The sequence below is a fragment of the Natator depressus genome, chromosome 2 (assembly GCF_965152275.1).
Source record: "Natator depressus isolate rNatDep1 chromosome 2, rNatDep2.hap1, whole genome shotgun sequence".
Classification (NCBI taxonomy): Eukaryota; Metazoa; Chordata; order Testudines; family Cheloniidae; genus Natator; species Natator depressus.
This window is the reverse complement of record NC_134235.1, coordinates 411144-434207: the sequence shown is the minus strand read 5'-3', so window position 1 is coordinate 434207 and position 23064 is coordinate 411144. Positions and strand designations below refer to the sequence as shown.

At 47.7% G+C, this 23064-nt stretch overlaps 1 protein-coding gene across 1 annotated transcript in view; it reads right to left on the bottom strand.

Moving 5' to 3' along the window:
* The window catches only part of IQANK1 (IQ motif and ankyrin repeat containing 1), a 167093-nt gene that overhangs the window by 38797 nt on the left and 105232 nt on the right, over positions 1–23064 (bottom strand). Inside the window, 4 exon segments of the mRNA XM_074943621.1 lie at positions 14062–14154; positions 14843–14897; positions 15288–15427; positions 19654–19779. Coding sequence (XP_074799722.1) covers positions 14062–14154; positions 14843–14897; positions 15288–15427; positions 19654–19779 — 414 coding nt within the window.

The window sequence follows — 23064 nt, the reverse complement described above, 5'->3', positions numbered from 1 at the left end:
CTGGAATGTGGCTGGGGCCCCATGTAGCCCAAAAGGGAGGACAGTGTACTGGAATAGCCCATCCAGGTTGGAGAAGGCTGTCTTTTCTTTAGCTTCTTTGGTCAGAGGAATCTGCCAGTACCCTTTGGTCAGATCCAGTGTAGTCAAGAATCTGGCACTACCCAGTTGGTCAACCCGTTCGTCGATGCGTGGTATGGGGTATGCATCAAACTGGGATATTTCATTCAGTCGGTGAAAGTCATTACAGAATCTCATGGTACCGTCAGGTTTAGGCACTAGAACAATTGGACTGGACCACTGACTGTAAGATTCTTCAATAACCCCATATTCTAACATGTTCTTTACTTCGGCCTTGATTTCTTCTCTTTTGGCTGCTGGAATTCAGTACGGTCTTAATGTTACCTTGGCTCCGGGGATCATGCAGATATGGTGCTAGGTCTCAGTCGTCCGCCCTGGTCTTGTAGAGAACACATCTAGGTTGCGATTAATCATGTTGGCTGCCTCGATCTTTTGGATCGGCGTCAAGTCGGATGATCTCCTCACTTGCTCGTGTAAGTTATCCTCCTGGGGAAGGGTCTCCTGCATGACTAAGCATGCCTCTCGATTGTGCCAAGGTTTTAGAACATTGATGTGGTAAATTTGCTCTGATTTCCAGCAGCCTGACTGCCACACCTTATAGTTCACCTCTCACACGGCTTCGATTACTTGATAGGGTCCCTGCCACTGGGCCAACAGTTTACTTTCTGCTGTGGGCACCAGTACCATCACACGATCCCCTGATTGGAACAGTCGAAGCTTCGCTTGGTGGTTATAATGGGTTTGTTGGGTCTCCTGTGCTCTCTCCAAGTGTTCCCGTACAATGGGCGTAACTCGGGCTATCTGATCTCTCATCTGCAGTACATGCTCAACTGTGTTCCTTCCGGGATTTGGCTCCTCTTCCCAGGCTTCTCTGGCTATATCCAATAGACCCCGAGGGTGGCGCCCATATAGTAGTTTGAATGGAGAGAAACCCGTGGAGGCTTGCAGAACCTCCCGGATGGCGTACATGAGGTAAGGCAATAGGGTATCCCAATCTTTCCCATCCCGGCTCATCACTTTCCTGATCATGGTCTTGATGGTCCTATTGAAACTTTCCACAAGGCCATCTGTTTGTGGGTGGTATACAGAGGTCTGTAGGGCTTGTACATGGAGCAATGAACAGAGATCTTTCATCAACTTGGACACGAAAGGTGTCCCTTGATCAGTCAATATTTCCTTGGGTAGCCCAACCCAGGCAAAGATCTGTACTACCTCCTTAGCTATTGTCTTGGAAGCTGTGTTGCGTAGGGGAACAGTTTCCGGGTACCGGGTTGCATAGTCCAGTACAACAAGCACATGTTGGTGGCCCCGAGCTGTCTTCTCTAGGGGCCCTACCAGATCCATGGCTATCCGTTCGAAAGGAACCTCTATTATTGGAAGAGGTATCAAAGGAGCCCGCAAGTGTGGGCAAGGGCTATGTAACTGACACTCTAGACAAGAGGTGCAGTATCGCCGGACATCTTCATGTACTCCTGGCCAGAACAACCTCCGTAGGATCTGTGCCTGGGTTTTCTCTACCCCTAGGTGTCCTCCAAAGAGGTGACTGTGGGTGAGACTCAATATGGGTTTTTGATGGTTTTGTGGCACCAGAAGTTGTTGTATCTCTTGCTCCTGCATTTGCACCACGTGGTACAGGAGATCTTTCTTCACTATAAAGTAAGTGGTCCACTTACGGGTATCCACGGGTATCCCATCCACGGGTATCCCATCGATCTCAGCCACCTCTTTCCTGGCGTTATCATATCTGGGGTCCTCCGCTGGGTCCCGCCCAAAAGTCTTTCTCCCAGGACTAACCTGCCCAAGGTCCCAGGGGCCGGCTTCTGCTTCTTCCAATGGCTCGCCGCTGTCATGGCTGGGGGCAGCCTCTGGCTCACCTTCTGTGGTGCAAGTTTCTCTGTTGGCTGCTCATGTCCATCTGCCTACTAGGGAGGTCTTCTGGCCCTGGTTCAGGATCCGGGTTCCCAAGGCCTTTGCGGCCTTCCTCTCTTTTTTTGTCTTCCAGGTCTTTCAGGGGACTGAGAACAGATCCTGAGAAATCTCAGCAAACATCGGGGGTTGACATTCCCGCGGTGACGAATCGCTGTCCTCAGGGTCCCCACCTCCCTCCAGCCTCTCAGGGGGGAGTAAATTATCAAACCCTGGATAGTCCCTCCCAATGACTACAGGATATGGGTGTTTAGGAACTACGCCCACGGTCATCTCAATGGGGCTTCCCTGAACCTCTATCTCCACTGGGATGGTGGGGTAATGGCTCACGGCCCCATGCACGCACGTCATTGCTATGCGTTTGGCTTGTAGCAGCTGACTACTTTTTACCAGCTTACCCGATATCAGGGTGATAGCACTCCCAGAGTCCACAAGCGCTGAAGCCTCTGCTCCATTTATCCTCACTGGCCTGGTGTAATTATGCAGGGCTAATGCGACCCCCGCGAGGTGGATAAGGGAGCATGGGACCTCCCAATCCCCCAAATTACATTGCATAGACTCCTCGGTGCTGGGACACTGTGCTGCTATGTGTCCCCACTCCCCACATGCATAACATCTATAATTGCTTTTAATCACTCCCCTATCCCAGGGGTTAGGGGGTTTAGTCCCGGGGTTCCCCCCACTCAGGCCAATCCTTTCCTTCTGGGGTCCCCGCTGGTTTTCGGCCCCCTCCTTCTTCCACCTAGGACTCCCCGGGGTTTGGCTGCCCAACCTTCCAGGGTTGGGGTCGGGTGCTTGCTTCAAAAGGGGCCTTCCTTGGGTAGTCGAGTCAGTTCCCTGGCTGTCATCTGTCTTTCTACCAGCGTGATCATCTCGTCGTACGTGGACGGATCGTTCTGGCCTACCCATTTGCGGAGATCTGGCGGCAGTCCCCGCATGTAATGGTCTATGACCAGGGTCTCCAAAATCTCCTCCGGCCTGCACACCTTGGGCTGTAACCACTTCTGCGCGAGGTGTATGAGGTCGAATACCTGGGATCTCGGGGGTTTGTTCTCCTGGTATTTCCACTCATGGAACCTCTGGGCCCTTATTGCTGCCGTTACCCCTGATCGTGCTAGGATCTCTGCCTTCAGACGGGTATAGTCAGTGGCATCCGTGGCAGGCAAGTCAAAGTCGGCCTTCTGGGCCTCTCCACACAAAAAAGGGGCGAGAATGCTGGCCCAATGCTCCTGGGGCCACGCCTCACGCTGAGCAGTCCTTTCGAATGAGAGGAGATATGCCTCTATGTCATCTCCTGACGTCATCTTTGGCAGACAACCAGTGGCCCTCAGGGTTCGCGTCCCGTCGGACCCCCGGGCCTGGGTAGTGAGGATCTTCAGCTGGTCCACCACCTCTCTCAAGAGGGCACGATCTTGGGTCGCCTGGCTCATCAATAATTGATTGGTTTCCTGCTGTAGCCCCACAGACCCCTGTTGTGCCATGGCCTGAACCCGGGTGGCCTCCTGCTGGGCTGCCGTGGCTTGTACCAGAGCTCTGACCACCTCCTCCATTGTGGTACAAAGCAAACAAACCAAAACAAAAAAAAAATCCAAAACCCCAGTGCACATTTTTTTTAAATCTCTTTCTTCCGCCACGCTGTGAACAAAGTCCCACTCCTGACACCAGTTGTGACAAAGCTCTGTCCTTGCCTCCATGGGTCCCACGTTTCCTGGCAGATTTTGCTAGCCTCAGAGGCTCACTGTGACCTCCATGTAACCCTTCTCTCTCTAAAGACAAGGGTCACAGTCTACTGAGCCATTTTCATCATAAGCCAGCGAGGGAGGTGAGGAGAAGTTATCCTTCCTTGCATAGTCTTTGTTGTCTCCCAGTCTCAGTGATTAATCGGGGGAAAAAGAGGGGGGGAGCCCGGGCCCACCCTCTACTCTGGGCTCCAGCCCATGGACCCGAATAGTATCAACTATGGTAGCTGACCTTTTAGAAACATGACATGTACAATTCCCTGGGCTACTTCCCCACAGCAGCCCTCACTTCCTCAAGCTGCACTTCACCCTTACCTCAGGGCCTCTTCCTTGTGCCTGATATGGTGTCAGTCTCTCCAACACTGCGACTTCCTCCCACAGCTCCTGACATGCACACCCACCTGACTAACTGGGAGGCTTTCACCTAGTTTCAGCCAGCCCCCGATTGGCTTCAGGTGTCCTAATCAACCTAGCATTCTCCCTGCCTTCTGGAAAGTTCTTAATTGGCCCCAGGTGTCTTAATTGACCTGGAGCAGCTGCCATTTCACTTATCCTGGTACCAGGGATTTGTTTAGCCTGGAGCTAATATATCTATCTCCCACTACTTTTTTATAGCCATTTATAGCCTTGCCCCATCACACCAATTAAATTTGTTCGTCTCTAAGGTGCCACAAGGACTCCTTGTTGTTTTTGCTGACACCTGTGACAAAGTTCCTCCTCTACCTTGTGGGTCTTGCACTTATTGGCAGATTTGCTCACCTCAGAGATTCACGGCAGCCCTCAGTTTGGCAGTTTTCGTGAACCCACAGTCCAGGTCGACTCCTCCTGTGTTTGATCAGGAGTTGGGAGGTTTGGGGGGAACCCGGGCCTGCCCTCTACTCCGGGTTCCGGCTCAGGGCCCTGTGGAATGCATATGTCTAGAGTGCCTCCTGGAACAGCTGTGCGACAGCTACATCTCCCTGGGCTACTTCCCCATGGCCTCCTCCCAATGCCTTCTTTATCCTCACCATAGGACCTTCCTCCTGGTGTCTGATAATGCTTGTACTCCTCAGTTCTCCAGCAGTACGCCTTCTCACTCTCACCTCCTAGTGCCTCTTGCTCCCAGCTCCTCACACGCACACCACAAACTGAAGTGAGCTCCTTTTTAAACCCAGATGCCCTGATTAGCCTGCCTTAATTGATTCTAGCAGCTTCTTGATTGGCTGCAGGTGTTCTAATCAGCCTGTCTGCCTTAATTGTTTCCAGAAAGTTCCTGATGGTTCTGGAACCTTCCCTGTTACCTTACCCAGAGAAAAGGGTCCTACTTAACCTGGGGCTAATATATCTGCCTTCTGTTACTCTCCAGTAGCCATCTGGCCCGACCCTGTCACACACCATACAGGCACTCCTTCAGTCTTCTAGAATTTCTCCAGTATTACAGCCAGTGGAGGGTGTGCCTGCACTGCACCACACCCCCAATTAAGAATCACAGATTCACAGAGTTGAAGCCCAGAAGAGACCACCAAATTATCTGCAGTAGGACCTCAGAGTTACACACACCTCGGGAATGGAGGTTGTTCATAACTCTGAAATGTTTGTAACTTTGAACAAAACATTACGGTTGTTCTTTCAAAAGTTTATAACTGAACATTGACTTAATACAGCTTTAAAACTTTACTATGCCAAAAAAAATGCTGCTTTTAACCATCTTAATTTAAATGAATCAAGTACAGAAAGTTTCTTTACCTTGTCAAATCTTTTTTTAAACTTTCCCTCTATTTTTTTCATAGTTTATGTTTAATACAGTACCGTACTGTATTTGACTTTTTTTTTTCCGTCTCTTCTGCTGCCTGATTGCCTGCTTCCGATTCCAAATGAGGAGTGTGGTTGACCAGTCAAGGAACTATCATGTGATTGGAATAACAGAGACTTGGTGGGGTAACTCACATGACTGGAGCACTGTCATGGATGGGTATAAACTGTTCAGGAAGGACAGGCGGGGGAGAAAAGGTGGAGGAGTTGCACTGTATGTAAGAGAGTGGAATGATTGCTCAGAGCTCCAGTATGAAACTAGAGAAAAGCCTATTGAGTGTCTTTGGGTTAAGTTTAGAGGCAAGAGGAAAAAGGGTGATGTCATGGTGGGCGTCTGCTATAGACCACCAGACCAAGAGGATGAGGTAGACAAGGCTTTCTTCAGACAACTAACGGAAGTTTCCAGATCACAGGCCCAGGTTCTCATGGGGGACTTCAAATCACCCTGACATCTGCTGGGAGAGCAATACTGCAGCTCACAGACAATCCAGGAAGTTTTTGGAGAGTGTTGGGGACAACTTCCTGGTGCAAGTCCTGGAGGAACCAACTAGGGGCCATACTCCTCTTGACCTGCTGCTCACAAACAGGGAAGAATTGGTAGGGGGAAGTAAAAGTGGGTGGCAACCTGCACAGAAGTGACCATGAGATGTTTGAGTTTGGGATCCTGACAAAAGGAAGAAAGGAGAGCAGCAGAATATGGACCCTGAACTTCAAAAAAGCAGACATTGACTCCCTCAGGGAACTGATGGGCAGGATCCCCTGGGAGGCTAATATGAGGAAGAAATGAGTCCAGGAGAGCTGGCTGTATTTTAAAGAAGCCTTATTGAGGGCGCAGGAACAAACCATCCCAGTGTGCAGAAAGAATAGCAAATATGGCAGGTGACCATCTTGGCTTAACAGAGAGATCTTCGGTGAGCTTAAACACAAAAAGGAAGCTTATAAGAAGTGGAAACTTGGACAGATTGCTGCGCTGGGCATCACAGAATGGGGAAGAGATGGCCAGCCCTCTGTGGAGATAGAGGTGGTTAGGGACTATTTAGAAAAGCTGGACGTGCACAAGTCCATGGGGCCGGACGAGTTACATCCGAGAGTGCTGAAGGAATTGGCGGCTGTGATTGCAGAGCCCTTGGCCATTATCTTTGAAAACTCGTGGCGAAAGGGGGAAGTCCCGGATGACTTGAGATGTTTGAGTTTGGGATCCTGACCATGAGATGTTTGAGTTTGGGATCCTGACAAAAGGAAGAAAGGAGAGCAGCAGAATATGGACCCTGAACTTCAAAAAAGCAGACATTGACTCCCTCAGGGAACTGATGGGCAGGATCCCCTGGGAGGCTAATATGAGGAAGAAATGAGTCCAGGAGAGCTGGCTGTATTTTAAAGAAGCCTTATTGAGGGCGCAGGAACAATCCATCCCAATGTGCAGAAAGAATAGCAAATATGGCAGGTGACCATCTTGGCTTAACAGAGAGATCTTCGGTGAGCTTAAACACAAAAAGGAAGCTTATAAGAAGTGGAAACTTGGACAGACTGCTGCGCTGGGCATCACAGAATGGGGAAGAGATGGCCAGCCCTCTGTGGAGATAGAGGTGGTTAGGGACTATTTAGAAAAGCTGGACGTGCACAAGTCCATGGGGCCGGACGAGTTACATCCGAGAGTGCTGAAGGAATTGGCGGCTGTGATTGCAGAGCCCTTGGCCATTATCTTTGAAAACTCGTGGCGAACGGGGGAAGTCCCGGATGACTGGAAAAAGGCTAATGTAGTGCCAATCTTTAAAAAAGGGAAGAAGGAGGATCCCGGGAACTACAGGCCGGTCAGCCTCACCTCAGTCCCTGGAAAAATCATGGAGCAGGTCCTCAAAGAATCAATCCTGAAGCACTTACATGAGAGGAAAGTGATCAGGAACAGTCAGCATGGATTCACCAAGGGAAGGTCATGCCTGACTAATCTAATCGCCTTTTATGATGAGATTACTGGTTCTGTGGATGAAGGGAAAGCAGTGGATGTATTGTTTCTTGACTTTAGCAAAGCTTTTGACACGGTCTCCCACAGTATTCTTGTCAGCAAGTTAAAGAAGTATGGGCTGGATGAATGCACTATAAGGTGGGTAGAAAGCTGGCTAGATTGTCGGGCTCAACGGGTAGTGATCAATGGCTCCATGTCTAGTTGGCAGCCGGTGTCAAGTGGAGTGCCCCAGGGGTCGGTCCTGGGGCCGGTTTTGTTCAATATCTTCATAAATGATCTGGAGGATGGTGTGGATTGCACTCTCAGCAAATTTGCAGATGATACTAAACTGGGAGGAGTGGTAGATACGCTGGAGGGGAGAGATAGGATACAGAAGGACCTAGACAAATTGGAGGATTGGGCCAAAAGAAATCTGATGAGGTTCAATAAGGATAAGTGCAGGGTCCTGCACTTAGGATGGAAGAATCCAATGCACCGCTACAGACTAGGGACCGAATGGCTAGGCAGCAGTTCTGCGGAAAAGGACCTAGGGGTGACAGTGGACGAGAAGCTGGATATGAGTCAACAGTGTGCCCTTGTTGCCAAGAAGGCCAATGGCATTTTGGGATGTATAAGTAGGGGCATAGCCAGCAGATCGAGGGATGTGATCGTTCCCCTCTATTCGACACTGGTGAGGCCTCATCTGGAGTACTGTGTCCAGTTTTGGGCCCCACACTACAAGAAGGATGTGGATAAATTGGAGAGAGTCCAGCGAAGGGCAACAAAAATGATTAGGGGTCTAGAGCACATGACTTATGAGGAGAGGCTGAAGGAGCTGGGATTGTTTAGTCTGCAGAAGAGAAGAATGAGGGGGGATTTGATAGCTGCTTTCAACTACCTGAAAGGGGGTTCCAAAGAGGATGGCTCTAGACTGTTCTCAATGGTAGCAGATGACAGAACGAGGAGTAATGGTCTCAAGTTGCAATGGGGGAGGTTTAGATTGGATATTAGGAAAAACTTTTTCACTAAGAGGGTGGTGAAACACTGGAATGCGTTACCTAGGGAGGTGGTAGAATCTCCTTCCTTAGAGGTTTTTAAGGTCAGGCTTGACAAAGCCCTGGCTGGGATGATTTAACTGGGAATTGGTCCTGCTTCGAGCAGGGGGTTGGACTAGATGACCTTCTGGGGTCCCTTCCAACCCTGATATTCTATGATTCTATGAGATGACTAGGGAGAAGTATAAAAATATTGCTCGAGCATGCAGGGGTGTAATCAGGAAGGCCAAGGCACAATTGGAGTTGCAGCTAGCAAGGGATGTGAAGGGTAACAAGAAGGGTTTCTACAGGTACGTTAGTAACAAGGTGGTCAGGGAAAGTGTGGGACCCTTACTGAATGGGGGAGGCAACCTAGTGACAGATGATGTGGAAAAAGCTGAAGTACTCAATGCTTTTTTTGCCTCAGTCTTCACAGACAAGGTCAGCTCCCAGACTGCTGCACTGGGTAGCACAGTATGGGGAGGAGATGAGCAGCCCTCAGTGGTGAAAGACCAGGTTAAGGACTATTTAGAAAAGCTGCATATGCACAAGTCCATGCGACCGGATGCAATGCAGTTGAGGGTGCTGAGGGAGTTGGCTGATGTGATTGCAGAGACATCGGCCATTATCTTTGAAAACTTGTGGCGATCAGGGGAGGTCCTGGACAAATGGAAAAAGGTAAATATAGTACCCATCATCTAAAAAGCGAAGAAGGAGAATCCAGGGAACTACAGACTGGTCAGCCTCACCTCAGTCCCTGGAAAAATCATGGCGCATGTCCTCAAGGAATTCATTTTGAAGCACTTGGAGGAGAGGAAGGTGATCAGGAACAGTTAACATGGGTTCACCGAGGGCAAGTCATGCCTGACCAACCTGATTGCCGTCTATGATGAGATAACTGGCTCTGTGGATATGGGGAAAGCAGTGGACGTGATATGTCCTGACTTTAGCAAAGCTTTTGATATGGTCTCCCACCATATTCTTACCAGCAAGTTAAAAAAGGTATAGATTGGATAAATGGACTATAAGGTGGATAGAAAGCTGGCTAGATCATCGGGCTCAGTGGGTAGTGGTCAACAGCTTGATGTCTAGTTGGGAGCTGGTATCAAGCGGAGTGCCACGAGGTCTGTCCTGGGGCTGGTTTTGTTCAACATCATCATTAACAATTTGGATGATGGGATGGATTGTACACTCAGCAAGTTCGCAGATGACACTAAGTTGGGGGGAGAGGTAGATACACTGGAGGGTAGGGGTACGGTCCAGAGTGACCTAGACAAATTTGAGGATTGGGCCCGAAGAAATCTGATGAGATTCAACAAGGACAAGTGTAGAGTCCTGCACTTAGGACGGAAGAATTCCATGCACTGCTACAGACTAGGGACCAAATGGCTAAGCGGCAGTTCTGCAGAAAAGGACCTAGGGGTTACAGTGGACGAGAAGCTGGATACGAGTCAACAGTGTGCCCTTGTTGCTAAGAAGGCTAACGGCATATTGGGCTGAATTAGTAGGAGCATTGCCAGCAGATTGAGGGAAGTGATTATTCCCCTCTATTTGGCACTGGTGAGGCCACATCTGGAGTATTGCATGCAGTTTTGGTGCCCCCACTACAGAAAGGATGTGGACAAATTGGACAGAGTCCAGCGAAGGGCAACAAAAATGATTAGGGGACTGGGGCACATGATTTATGAGGAGATGCTGAGGGAACTGGGCTTATTTAGTCTGCAGAGGAGAAGAGTGAGGACGGATTAGATAGCAGCCTTCAACTAAGATTAAAGAGGACAAAAGAAAGACTGTTGTTTACTCTTCCCACCTCCGGGAAGATGAGTCTTGCAAGTGAATTGCTTCCATCAGCTGAGTTGGCAGATCAAAGCAGAAGTGAGGAAGTGAATAAAACCCCTGAACAAGCAGGAACTGTAACTTTATACTGCTTGGACTCTGGGGGGAACAAGGATTACTAGAATAAACAAAAGATTCCCAGTGCTTATCCTGGGTTAGCCCTAAAGGACATACAGACCTTGCTTATTATAGACGCTTCTATTACTTTTTGAAAGTTAAGATTGTAAGTTATTATCTGCTTTAACCTTGTCAAAAATATCGTTACCTTTTCCTATTTAGTAAATCTTTAGATAGTTTAGTATAGGATTGGCTACAAGCGTTGTCTTCAGTGTGAGCTCTAACATGCAATTCAGGACTGGGTGTAACCTGAATATTGCTGTGATTCGTGGTGTAAAGGCCATCTATCACAAGGGCAAGCTTCCCTAGGTGGCAAGACAGGGAGTACCGACTGTCTGTGACTCCATGTTAAGGCTGTTATAGTGCCTAAGGAGTATACGCTTGATAACTGGTTGGTGAAATCTAAGTATAGAGCTCTCAACCAGTTTGGGGTTTGTGCTTGTTTTTTTAAAAAACAAAACAAAAAAACAGTCTGCCCTGAGGTTGGTACTCATACTCTTGAGCCACTGCAGGACAGCTTGATAATGAGTACAGTAAATGTCCCTAAGCTTTTGTATCTATAAATGTTATGTATCTTTGTCAGATAAGGATTGTATTCTAGCTCCATGGGGGAGGGTTATAGAGCTAACTCCAGCAACTACAATAAGTGTGTGTTTGTGTGGGGGTGAATCCTGCAGATCCCAGGACAGGTAAACAACTCCAGATAATTACCAACTCTTGGGGGGCATTTCACATACTGATTCAGACCAGGTTCAAGAGACCCAGATGACAAAGGCTCAGCCTGAACTGATTGAGTGGCCCTCATTTGATCCTCAAATTAACATTAGACTGTAACTGAGAGGGAAAAACCTTGCTGTAGGGTTTGAAGAACTAGAAACCTACCAGGGTCTCCACGTGGATGATGGGTGTCACCCAGTAAACTTAACACGCACGTAGACAATTTTTTTAAAATTATATTTAGGACAAAAGCATTACAGAGTACATATATATATATATTGTGCTCTGTGAAGCAACCATCATAGCCACTGGGAAAGAGTAGAACTGCAGGCAGTGAACTAAAGTCAGACCTGCTGGGATAAGCATAGTGAATCGGAAGGGGGACTACAAGCCTAAATACCTAGTCTGGAGGGAGAGGGACATGGGTCCCTGCCCATGGAGAGGTGGTGGCTGGAGGCCTGAGTCTTAAAGGGGTGCCTTTGAGCAGACCAAGACAGAGGTGCAGTTAACCCTGGAACTGTGATATCTCCATCACTGGACGTTCTAACAAAGTTTGGATATTTTCTAAAAGAGACGCTCTAGTGTAAATAGGAATTCATTCAGGGATGTCCTATGACCATCCCGATGAGTCGAAAGAATAGTAAATATGGCAGGCGACCAGCTTGGCTTAATGGTGAAATCCTAGCGGATCTTAAACATAAAAAAGAAGCTTACAAGAAGTGGAAGGTTGCACATATGACCAGGGAAGAGTATAAAAATATTGCTCGGGCATGTAGGAAAGATATCAGGAGGGCCAAATCGCACCTGGAGCTGCAGCTAGCAAGAGATGTCAAGAGTAACAAGAAGGGTTTCTTCAGGTATGTTGGCAACAAGAAGAAAGCCAAGGAAAGTGTGGGCCCCTTACTGAATGAGGGAGGCAACCTAGTGACAGAGGATGTGGAAAAAGCTAATGTACTCAATGCTTTTTTTGCCTCTGTTTTCACTAACAAGGTCAGCTCCCAGACTGCTGCGCTGGGCATCACAGAATGGGGAAGAGATGGCCAGCCCTCTGTGGAGATAGAGGTGGTTAGGGACTATTTAGAAAAGCTGGACGTGCACAAGTCCATGGGGCCGGACGAGTTGCATCCGAGAGTGCTGAAGGAATTGGCAGCTGTGATTGCAGAGCCCTTGGCCATTATCTTTGAAAACTTGTGGCGAACGGGGGAAGTCCCGGATGACTGGAAAAAGGCTAATGTAGTGCCAATCTTTAAAAAAGGGAAGAAGGAGGATCCCGGGAACTACAGGCCAGTCAGCCTCACCTCAGTCCCTGGAAAAATCATGGAGCAGGTCCTCAAGGAATCAATCCTGAAGCACTTACATGAGAGGAAAGTGATCAGGAACAGTCAGCATGGATTCACCAAGGGAAGGTCATGCCTGACTAATCTAATCGCCTTTTATGATGAGATTACTGGTTCTGTGGATGAAGGGAAAGCAGTGGATGTATTGTTTCTTGACTTTAGCAAAGCTTTTGACACGGTCTCCCACAGTATTCTTGTCAGCAAGTTAAGGAAGTATGGGCTGGATGAATGCACTATAAGGTGGGTAGAAAGCTGGCTAGATTGTCGGGCTCAACGGGTAGTGATCAATGGCTCCATGTCTAGTTGGCAGCCGGTGTCAAGTGGAGTGCCCCAGGGGTCGGTCCTGGGGCCGGTTTTGTTCAATATCTTCATAAATGATCTGGAGGATGGTGTGGATTGCACTCTCAGCAAATTTGCGGATGATACTAAACTGGGAGGAGTGGTAGATACGCTGGAGGGGAGGGATAGGATACAGAAGGACCTAGACAAATTGGAGGATTGGGCCAAAAGAAATCTGATGAGGTTCAATAAGGATAAGTGCAGAGTCCTGCACTTAGGATGGAAGAATCCAATGCACCGCTACAGACTAGGGACCGAATGGCTAGGCAGCAGTTCTGCGGAAAAGGACCTAGGGGTGACAGTGGACGAGAAGCTGGATATGAGTCAACAGTGTGCCCTTGTTGCCAAGAAGGCCAATGGCATTTTGGGATGTATAAGTAGGGGCATAGCGAGCAGATCGAGGGACGTGATCGTTCCCCTCTATTCGACACTGGTGAGGCCTCATCTGGAGTACTGTGTCCAGTTTTGGGCCCCACACTACAAGAAGGATGTGGATAAATTGGAGAGAGTCCAGCGAAGGGCAACAAAAATGATTAGGGGTCTAGAGCACATGACTTATGAGGAGAGGCTGAGGGAGCTGGGATTGTTTAGTCTGCAGAAGAGAAGAATGAGGGGGGATTTGATAGCTGCTTTCAACTACCTGAAAGGGGGTTCCAAAGAGGATGGCTCTAGACTGTTCTCAATGGTAGCAGATGACAGAACGAGGAGTAATGGTCTCAAGTTGCAATGGGGGAGGTTTAGATTGGATATTAGGAAAAACTTTTTCACTAAGAGGGTGGTGAAACACTGGAATGCGTTACCTAGGGAGGTGGTAGAATCTCCTTCCTTAGAGGTTTTTAAGGTCAGGCTTGACAAAGCCCTGGCTGGGATGATTTAACTGGGAATTGGTCCTGCTTCGAGCAGGGGGTTGGACTAGATGACCTTCTGGGGTCCCTTCGAACCCTGATATTCTATGATTCTATGATTCTATGATTCTGTGTTAAGCAGGTCAGACTAGATGATTGCAACGGTCCCTTCTGGCCTAATAATCTAGGAGCCCCAATGTTGGGTGCACACTGTGCAGACCTCCTACCCCAAATATTCTGAAAGGATGTGGCAGAGAGCCCCAAGCTGCCCCTCAGGTCCAATGGAGCAAAGGCAGCTTGGAACCTCTGTGGAGTCCTTCCTGACAGGCCTAAAGGGGCAGAAGGGCCTGGGAGCCTCACCTGCAGGGTCAGCTCTGCATTGACCATCTGCTTTCTCTGACACTTGTCATGCTCTGTGATTCTCCTGTTCAGTTCACAGTAGGCCTGCTGCAGCTGCATGGGAGGAAAAAGGAGGAAACAGATGGGAAAGATGAAGGTGGCCCCCAACACAACTTTGTCTTAGGTGGGGAGGAAAACAGAATCCTTTGTCACACCTGCAAGGCTTAAATTCCTTGTCCCTATGCTCTAGATGGGGCTGCAACATTCCTGTCACACACAGCGGATAAATTCTACCCTACTGTTCTCAGGAGGGACAGTAAACCCCTGGTCTGGATCAGATGTTGGGACCAGTTGGCTGGCTGTATAAAAAGGTCAAAGGGGACTGACCAGTAGCTAGGGCAGGCTGGCTGGCAGTCTCTATGCAAGTGCAACTGAGCAGCATGAATATCTGTCCCAGGCATGCACCGTGAGGAGTACAGAATATATCCCATCAACTCTCTCTTGGAGACAGAGCAGATGGAATTGCGTTTTCTCCATGCAGGTACAAACCAGTCTTGCACAAATGACACCAATTAGCAAGTGCTACCCCTCTCTTTAAGACTAGAAGGGCTGACATCTAAGTCCAGAGATCAGCATCTAAATGCACACCAATTCCAGCTCAATCCCATCAGGGATCAGCTGACCAGGAAAGTCGGGCACTGAAGAATAAGAAGAAGTATGGCCACCACAGGGAAGGGCTGGAAATGGGGAAAAAATGATACCTGGGGGCTGCTTAATAGTTTCTAAAAAGAGCAGGCCTGACCTCCTTGTTACATCTCTCCTGCACTTTAGCCAGCTGCTCCACCTCCTCGTTCATTCTATGGGAAAGAACAACACAGTTCAGTCTCTGAGTCCTTCACAGCGGGGAGGGGCACAGCTGCACTGCAGTTTCTGGACCCCCTTCCCTGATTCTAAAAGATGTCCTGATCAGACGAAGTGAGAAAAGGAACCAAATGACATCACCCCCTGCAATGGGACAAACTCTTGGGCAACACCTGGGACATAAACTTGAGGTTCCTTCTTTTACCCCTTCTTATCTTACTATTCTGCCTCTTTCTTAGCTTCTTTTGCCTTTTGTCTCATAAAGTCCAAGTTCTCAAACTGTGACCCATTCAAAAGGTAAAAAACCCTTTCAGTGTAACAGTGTTTGTGACTGCTGTATCTAACTATCTTCCCTTTCCTGGCTAGGGCTGGGGTGCAGCTCTCACCGGTGAGTCTCAGCTTCTTTCTGCTTCTTTTCCAGCAAGGCTCTTCTTTGCTGTTCTGCCTCCATCTTCTGTAGCATCAACTCGGTCAGGCTGATGTCCCAGGACTGCAGAATGGCAACCAAGCTGTCCAAAGAAGCAATCTTATTGGAAACAAACACAAACACCACTGTGGCTGTAAATACATAAAATTAATGGCTGCGACCCACTCTCCAAACTCCAATCTCAGCAGCACCAACAATGGGTACTAGGGCTGGGAACATAACCCTTCATCCAAGATAAGTGGGACCAAAGAAAGGGCAATCTGCACCACTAACATCATAGGCACTGCTAACCCTGTGTAGTTTCCTTAATCCAAATAATCACTCTTAACTTGAGGGACTGTCCTGTTGACACTATTTTACTCTTTGCATGAATGAACCTGATAGGATGATTTATCTCACTCCTGTAGTTAAACAGTCTGCATCACTGCCATATATGAGTGCCTATCAACCATCCTTTGCTCACATAAAGAACAGTTACTTACCCTACATTAACTGTAGCTCAAGATGTGTTGTCCGCATGGGATTCCGATTTTGGTGCTCATGTGCCCCATGCATGTAAGATCGGATTCTTTTGAATAGCAGTGTCTGTCAGGGCCATGCCTGTACCCTGGGCATTGTTGCAACCCCCCACAGCTGAGGTTATAAGGGGCAGGATGGCCTCAACCACCTCTTCATTCCCTTGCCAATAAGGATCCCTAGGGTAATTACCCTAAGGTAATTAATGAGTACAGTAAATGTCCCTAAGTTTTTGTATCTATAAATGTTATGTATCTTCTTTTAGCAAAGACAGACAGCAGAACATGGAATCATAGAATCATAGAATATTAGGGTTGGAAGGGACCTCAGAAGGTCATCAAAGCAGGACCAATCCCCAACTAAATCATCTCAGCCAGCGCTTTGTCAAGCCTGACCTTAAAAACTTCTAAGGAAGGAGATTCCACCACCTCCATAGGTAACGCATTCCAATGTTTCACCACACTCCTAGTGAAAAAGTTTTTCCTAATATCCAACCTAACCCCCCCCCCCCACTGCAACTTGAGACCATTACTCCTTTTTCTATCATCTGCTACCACTGAGAACAGTCTAAATCCATCCTCTTTGGAACCCTCTTTCAGGTAGTTTAAAGCAGCTATCAAATCCCACCTCATTCTTCTCTTCCGCAGACTAAACAATCCCAGTTCCCTCAGCCTCTCCTCATAACTCATGTGTTCCAGTCCCCTAATCATTTTTGTTGCCCTTCGCTGGACTCTCTCCAATTTATCCACATCCTTCTTGTAGTGTGGGGCCCAAAACTGGACACAGTACTCCAGATGAGGCCTCACCAATGTCGAATAGAGGGGAACGATCACGTCCCTCGATCTGCTGGCAATGCCCCTACTTATGCAGCCCAAAATGCCATTGGCCTTCTTGGCAACAAGGGCACACTGCTGACTCATGTCCAGCTTCTTGTCCACTGTAACCCCTAGGTCCTTTTCTGCAGAACTGTTGCCGAGCCATTCGGTCCCTAGTCTGTAGCGGTGCATGGGATTCTTCCGTCCTAAGTGCAGGACTCTGCACTTGTCCTTGTTGAACCTCATCAGATTTCTTTTGGCCCAATCCTCCAATTTGTCTAGGTCCTTCTGTATCCTATCCCTCCCCTCCAGCGTATCTACCACTCCTCCCAGTTTAGTATCATCCGCAAATTTGCTGAGAGTGCAATCCACACCATCCTCCAGATCATTTATGAAGATATTGAACAAAACCGGCCCCAGGACCGACCCCTGGGGCACTCCACTTGACACCGGCTGCCAACTAGACATGGAGCCATTGATCACTACCCGTTGAGCCCGACAATCTAGCCAGCTTTCTACCCACCTTATAGTGCATTCATCCAGCCCATACTTCCTTAACTTGCTGACAAGAATACTGTGGGAGACCGTGTCAAAAGCTTTGCTAAAGTCAAGAAACAATAGGGTAAATAACTACTTTCTTTTTCAAGTGTTTGTCTGTACAGATTCTGCTCTTCATCACTAGCAAGCAGTATCCTTCTTAAGAGATAGGTAAGAGGAGTATCACCTGGAGGACTGCTCTACCAAAGTTTTTAATCTGACCTAGAGGCCTGAACCAAGGCATAGTCGGGACCACACAAAAACGAGGAAGTTAGTTAAACAGAAATTAAGAGGTACAGTGCCAAAAGTGAAATCCCTGCAAGCTGCATGGAAGCTTTTTAAAGACGTCATAATAGAGGCTCAACTTAAATGTATACCCCAAATTAAAAAACATAGTAAGAGAACCAAAAAAGTGCAACCAGGGCTTAACAACAAAGTAAAAAAAAACATTGAGACACAAAAAGGCATCCTTTAAAAACTGGAAGTTAAATCCTTGTGAGGAAAATAGAAAGGAGCCTAAACTCTGGCAAATGAAGTGTAAAAATATAATTAGGAAGGCCAAAAAAAGAATTTGAAGAACAGCTACCCAAAGACTCAAAAAGTAATAGCAAAATTTTTTGTAAGTATATCAGAAGCAGAAAGCCTGCCAAACAATCAGTAGGACCACTGGAGGATTGAGATGCTAAAGGAGCATAGAATATCAGGGTTGGAAGGGACCTCAGGAGGTCATCTAGTCCAACCCCCTGCTCAAAGCAGGGCCAATCCCCAATTAAATCATCCCAGCCTGGGCTTTTGACCTTGAAAACCTCTAAGGAAGGAGATTCCACCACCTCCTTAGGTAACACATTCCAGTGCTTCACCACCCTCCTAGCGAAAAAGTTTTTCCTAACATGCAACCTAAAGGGGAGGTTCGATAGAGCATGGAGCTAGGCTGTTATCAGTGGTGGCAGATGACAGAACGAGGAGTAATGGTCTCAAGTTGCAGTGGGGGAGATCTAGGTTGGATATTAGGAAAAAATATTTCACTGGGAGGGTGGTGAAGCTCTGGAATGGGTTACCGAGGGTGGTGGTGGAATCTCCATCCTTAGAGGTTTTTAAGGCCCGGCTTGACAAAGCCCTGTCTGGGATGATTTCAGGCTTAGGATAGGAACTCCGTCTCCCAGTGGGTAAGGGAGATCTACATCTCCTTTGGTGCTGGATGTCTTCAGGCCTCTGTGTTATGTTGAAGTAAAAGCAGAAGAGGAATAGGGCTTGTGAACATCTGTGGTGTTTGGGATAATATTACAGCTCACAGGAGCACTAATGGACTGAGACAAACGGGGAGGTTTCTTGGCCAGCTTATCATAGAATCATAGAATATCAGGGTTGGAAGGGACCTCAGGAGGTCATCTAGTCCAACCCCCTGCTCAAAGCAGGACCAATCCCCAATTAAATCATCCCAGCCAGGGCTTTGTCAAGCCTGACCTTAAAAACTTCTAAGGAAGGAGATTCTACCACCTCCCTAGGTAACGCATTCCAGTGTTTCACCACCCTCTTAGTGAAAAAGTTTTTCCTAATATCCAACCTAAACCTCCCCCACTGCAACTTGAGACCATTACTCCTTGTCCTGTCATCTTCTACCACTGAGAATAGTCTAGAACCATCCTCTCTGGAACCACCTCTCAGGTAGTTGAAAGCAGCTATCAAATCCCCCCTCATTCTTCTCTTCTGCAGACTAAACAATCCCAGTTCCCTCAGCCTCTCCTCATAAGTCATGTGTTCCAGACCTCTAATCATTTTTGTTGCCCTTCGCTGGACTCTCTCCAATTTATCCACATCCTTCTTGTAGTGTGGGGCCCAAAACTGGACACAGTACTCCAGATGAGGCCTCACCAATGTCGAATAGAGGGGAACGATCACGTCCCTCGATCTGCTCGCTATGCCCCTACTTATACATCCCAAAATGCCATTGGCCTTCTTGGCAACAAGGGCACACTGTTGACTCATATCCAGCTTCTCGTCCACTGTCACCCCTAGGTCCTTTTCCGCAGAACTGCTGCCGAGCCATTCGGTCCCTAGTCTGTAGCGGTGCATTGGGTTCTTCCGTCCTAAGTGCAGGACCCTGCACTTATCCTTATTGAACCTCACCAGATTTCTTTTGGCCCAATCCTCCAATTTGTCTAGGTCCCTGGTTGAAAATGCTGTACCTGTTCTTGTTACAAGTATCACCTGAGATCAGCAGAGGTAAATTCAGAGAAAAAAGGATATATTTTCACCTCTGTTTTCAGGTTTACTTCCGACAGTTTATACACTCTGGGTAGAGTCATTGCCACTGCTCCCCCTGCATAGTCAGTCACTATCCACTCTTGTTTGTGAGGCTCAATCAGAGAGCAACAGATGAGACAATATACGAGACCAAAAACCAAAAAGAAACAATGTTACTGTAAGGCAAAGGGAAATCGAACAAATTGCCCCTACTTGTTCAGGCGTGTTGCCATCATCAGCATAAAGTCTGGGGTCTGCTCCATATTGAAGAAGTGTCTCCACTGCAGCCATGTGACCACCAAAAGCAGCACGATAAAGAGGGGTCCTGCCAAAAGCCCCCTACACAAATAAAAACAATGAACATGAGGAAAATAGCATCTGACAGTCACATATAGCAATCTGCTGTCATCAATGCTCTGTACATCTCCACCCACTCTGCATAAAGGACAACCTATAAAGCTCCATCTCCCTCTGCAGAAGTGGGTACCAGCAGGACCTGATTAAAGCAATTTGCAGCCCTAAACACGCTCACATGGGGTCTCTTCTGTGCCACAACCCTACTCCTCCACAACATCATCCCATCCCTGCTTAGGGTTGTAATGGCCAGGGCCACTGTCATCTGGATGACCTGACAACCTCAGATATGGAGCACTTGTGGGGGGGAGGAAGCCAGAGAATGTAAGAATTCTTTAAAAAGGGTTTACCAGTATTTATTTTATATACACCCATTTACTTTCAGTCCTATTTCCTTGTAAGTTGTCTCTTTGTGTACCCAAAGCCTTTTTATTCTCTAGAAAGTCCAAAGTCTTTATAGGGAGGCAGAGCCCAGCCTGTATCCAAACTCAGTACCTTCTTTTCCTACGTCTTATTGCTCCTCAGACAATGATCTGGTGCGGTCTTTAAAACTCCCCTCTCGGAATTGTTCCCTCAACCTCAGAATGAGGTGGGGCTAATTAATGTAAATCCTAGATCCCTCCCACTCCCAGCAGCTTCCGAGAGGATTTGTGATTGATTAAAGCCAGCTGGATCACACCCTAGTTCTAATTTTCTGAGGTAGTTCACTACCTACAGATTCTTGGGGTTTGGGTTTTTTTCACCCTTGTGACAGTTCATTCTCTCATAGTCATATATATAAAAGCAACCTGCTGGGCTAGAGGGTGGTCTACCATTGCTCCTCTTTGTGCAAGCTGTGGTCTCTCCTCCTTTCTAGAACATCACTCTATTGTCATTCAAGCTGGGTTCTGTCCAGAGGGAAGGAGGTCTCAGCCCCTATCATGTGGGCAGGAAATGCTATATATGCATCTTCCCCACTCAAACTATGATGGGGTGGCTGCAGCACGTACCCTGAGTTCCCTTTTCATGTGGTGTCAGAAAAGGCCCTCACGTAGAGATAGCAACTAATGTTCCCTCTTTTTTTTTAATTCTTGTGTGTGGAACTCATAGCACAGCCTCTCCCACCCTCTCCCATCCCACACATTTCCTTCTTCCTCTATCCTCTCCCTCATTACATCTGTTCCTTTCATTCATTCTCCTTCCTGCCTCTTCATTCATTCCAGATCCTACATTCATTTCAATGAGACTTGATTAGCATGACAAACTACACTTGTGTTGCCAAAGGTCAAGGAAGAGACAGACTGCTCAGGTCTCTGTCAGGAGTGGATGCAACCCACCCACAATAGACTCCCACACTGCATCTGAGGTTTCAACTTTTGCCCATTTATCATTCCTATCCATTCCTGAGCTGCTAGCAGGTTGTTCCACAGCATGACGCTCTGTCACTCTTTTTCCCCATAGTCAAGAACAGTTTTCCTCATCACTTTTTGATGACACAACTTTATGATACCGGATAATTTGAAAAAAACATCCATCTTGCTCTTCCTCTTATTTGCAATATTGGCCTAGAAAATGTTTGTCTCAATCTCTCTTCTCACATTGGCTGGACAGTCACTCTTTTCTGAGTTTAAACACTTTCTCTCCACCATTCTCAATTTTCCTTATCCCTCTCTTCCCCATCCCCTTCATCACGTTTGTTAAATTTGAGTGCTCATTCATTCTGCACACAGTAAAAGAAAGAGGCCACTAGGAGGCGTGCAGTGCCTCTGTCTCTTTCCTTTCTTGGCCACTCAGGTTCATCAGAGCCAGCAGCTGAGTCTCCCCCACAGCTGAGTCCCATTTCCCTGGTACTTTCAAGCACCCTTAAGAGGGGCTCCTCATAGTGGAAGGCCACTCCTCCCAGGGCCTCCTGGGCAAGCTAAGAAGTTTTTCCTTTTCCCTTGCCTCCATCCCTTTTCCATTAGAGCCAAAAGAGTGACAGGGTCCTCTTCAGCGCAGCAGGGGCCTAGTTGCTTCTGGTTGTAGGTGTGGGGCCAGCCATGTCTTCTTTCTGCTGGAGGCTCTCTGCAGTCTCAGACAAACATTACTGCATTGGTTACACTTGAGTCATATTTTCAAACTTTACTTTTTTTTTTAAATAAAAAGAAAAGGAGTACTTGTGGCACCTTAGAGACTAACCAATTTATTTGAGCATAAGCTTTCGTGAGCTACAGCTCACTTCATCGGATGCATACTGTGGAAACTGCAGAAGACATTATATACACAGAGACCATGAAACAATACCTCCTCCCACCCCACTCTCCTGCTGGTAATAGCTTATCTAAAGTGATCGTCAAGTTGGGCCATTTCCAGCACAAATCCAGGTTTTCTCACCCTCCGCCCCCCCACACACAAACTCACTCTCCTGCTGGTAATAGCTTACCCAAAGTGACCACTCTCCTCACAATGTGTATGAAAATCAAGGTGGGCCCTTGAGAGGAGAGTGGTCACTTTGGATAAGCTATTACCAGCAGGAGAGTGAGTTTGTGTGTGTGGTTTTTGGAGGGGGGTGGGGGGGTGAGAAAACCTGGATTTGTGCTGGAAATGGCCCACCTTGATTATCATACACCTTGTAAAGAGAGTGGTCACTTTGGAAGAGACCTCAGGAGGTCATCTAGTCCAATCCCCTGCTCAAAGCAGGACCGATCCCCAACTAAATCATCCCAGCCAGGGCTTTGTCAAGCCTGACCTTAAAAACTTCTAAGGAAGGAGATTCCACCACCTCCCTAGATTACGCATTCCAGTGTTTCACCACCCTCCTAGTGAAAATTTTTTTTGTAATATCCAACCGAAACCTCCCCCACTGCAACTTGAGACCATTACTCCTTGTCCTGTCCTCTTCTACCACTGAGAAAACAGTCTAGATCCATCCTCTTTGGAACCCCTCTTCAGGTAGTTGAAAGCAGCTATCAAATCCCCTCTCACTCTTCTCTTCTGCAGACTAAATAAGCCCAGTTCCCTCAGCCTCTCCTCATAAGTCATGTGTTCCAATCCCCTAATCATTTTCGTTGCCCTCCACTGGACTCTCTCCAATTTTTCCACATCCTTTCCATAGTGGGGGCCCCAAAACTGGATGCAAATCTCCAGATGTGGCCTCACCAGTGCCAAATAGAGGGGAAGAATCACTTCCCTCGATCTGCTGGCAACGCTCCTACTAATGCAGCCCAATATGCCATTAGCCTTCTTGGCAACAAGGGCACATTGTTGACTCATATCCAGCTTCTCGTCCACTGTAATCCCCAGGTCCTTTTC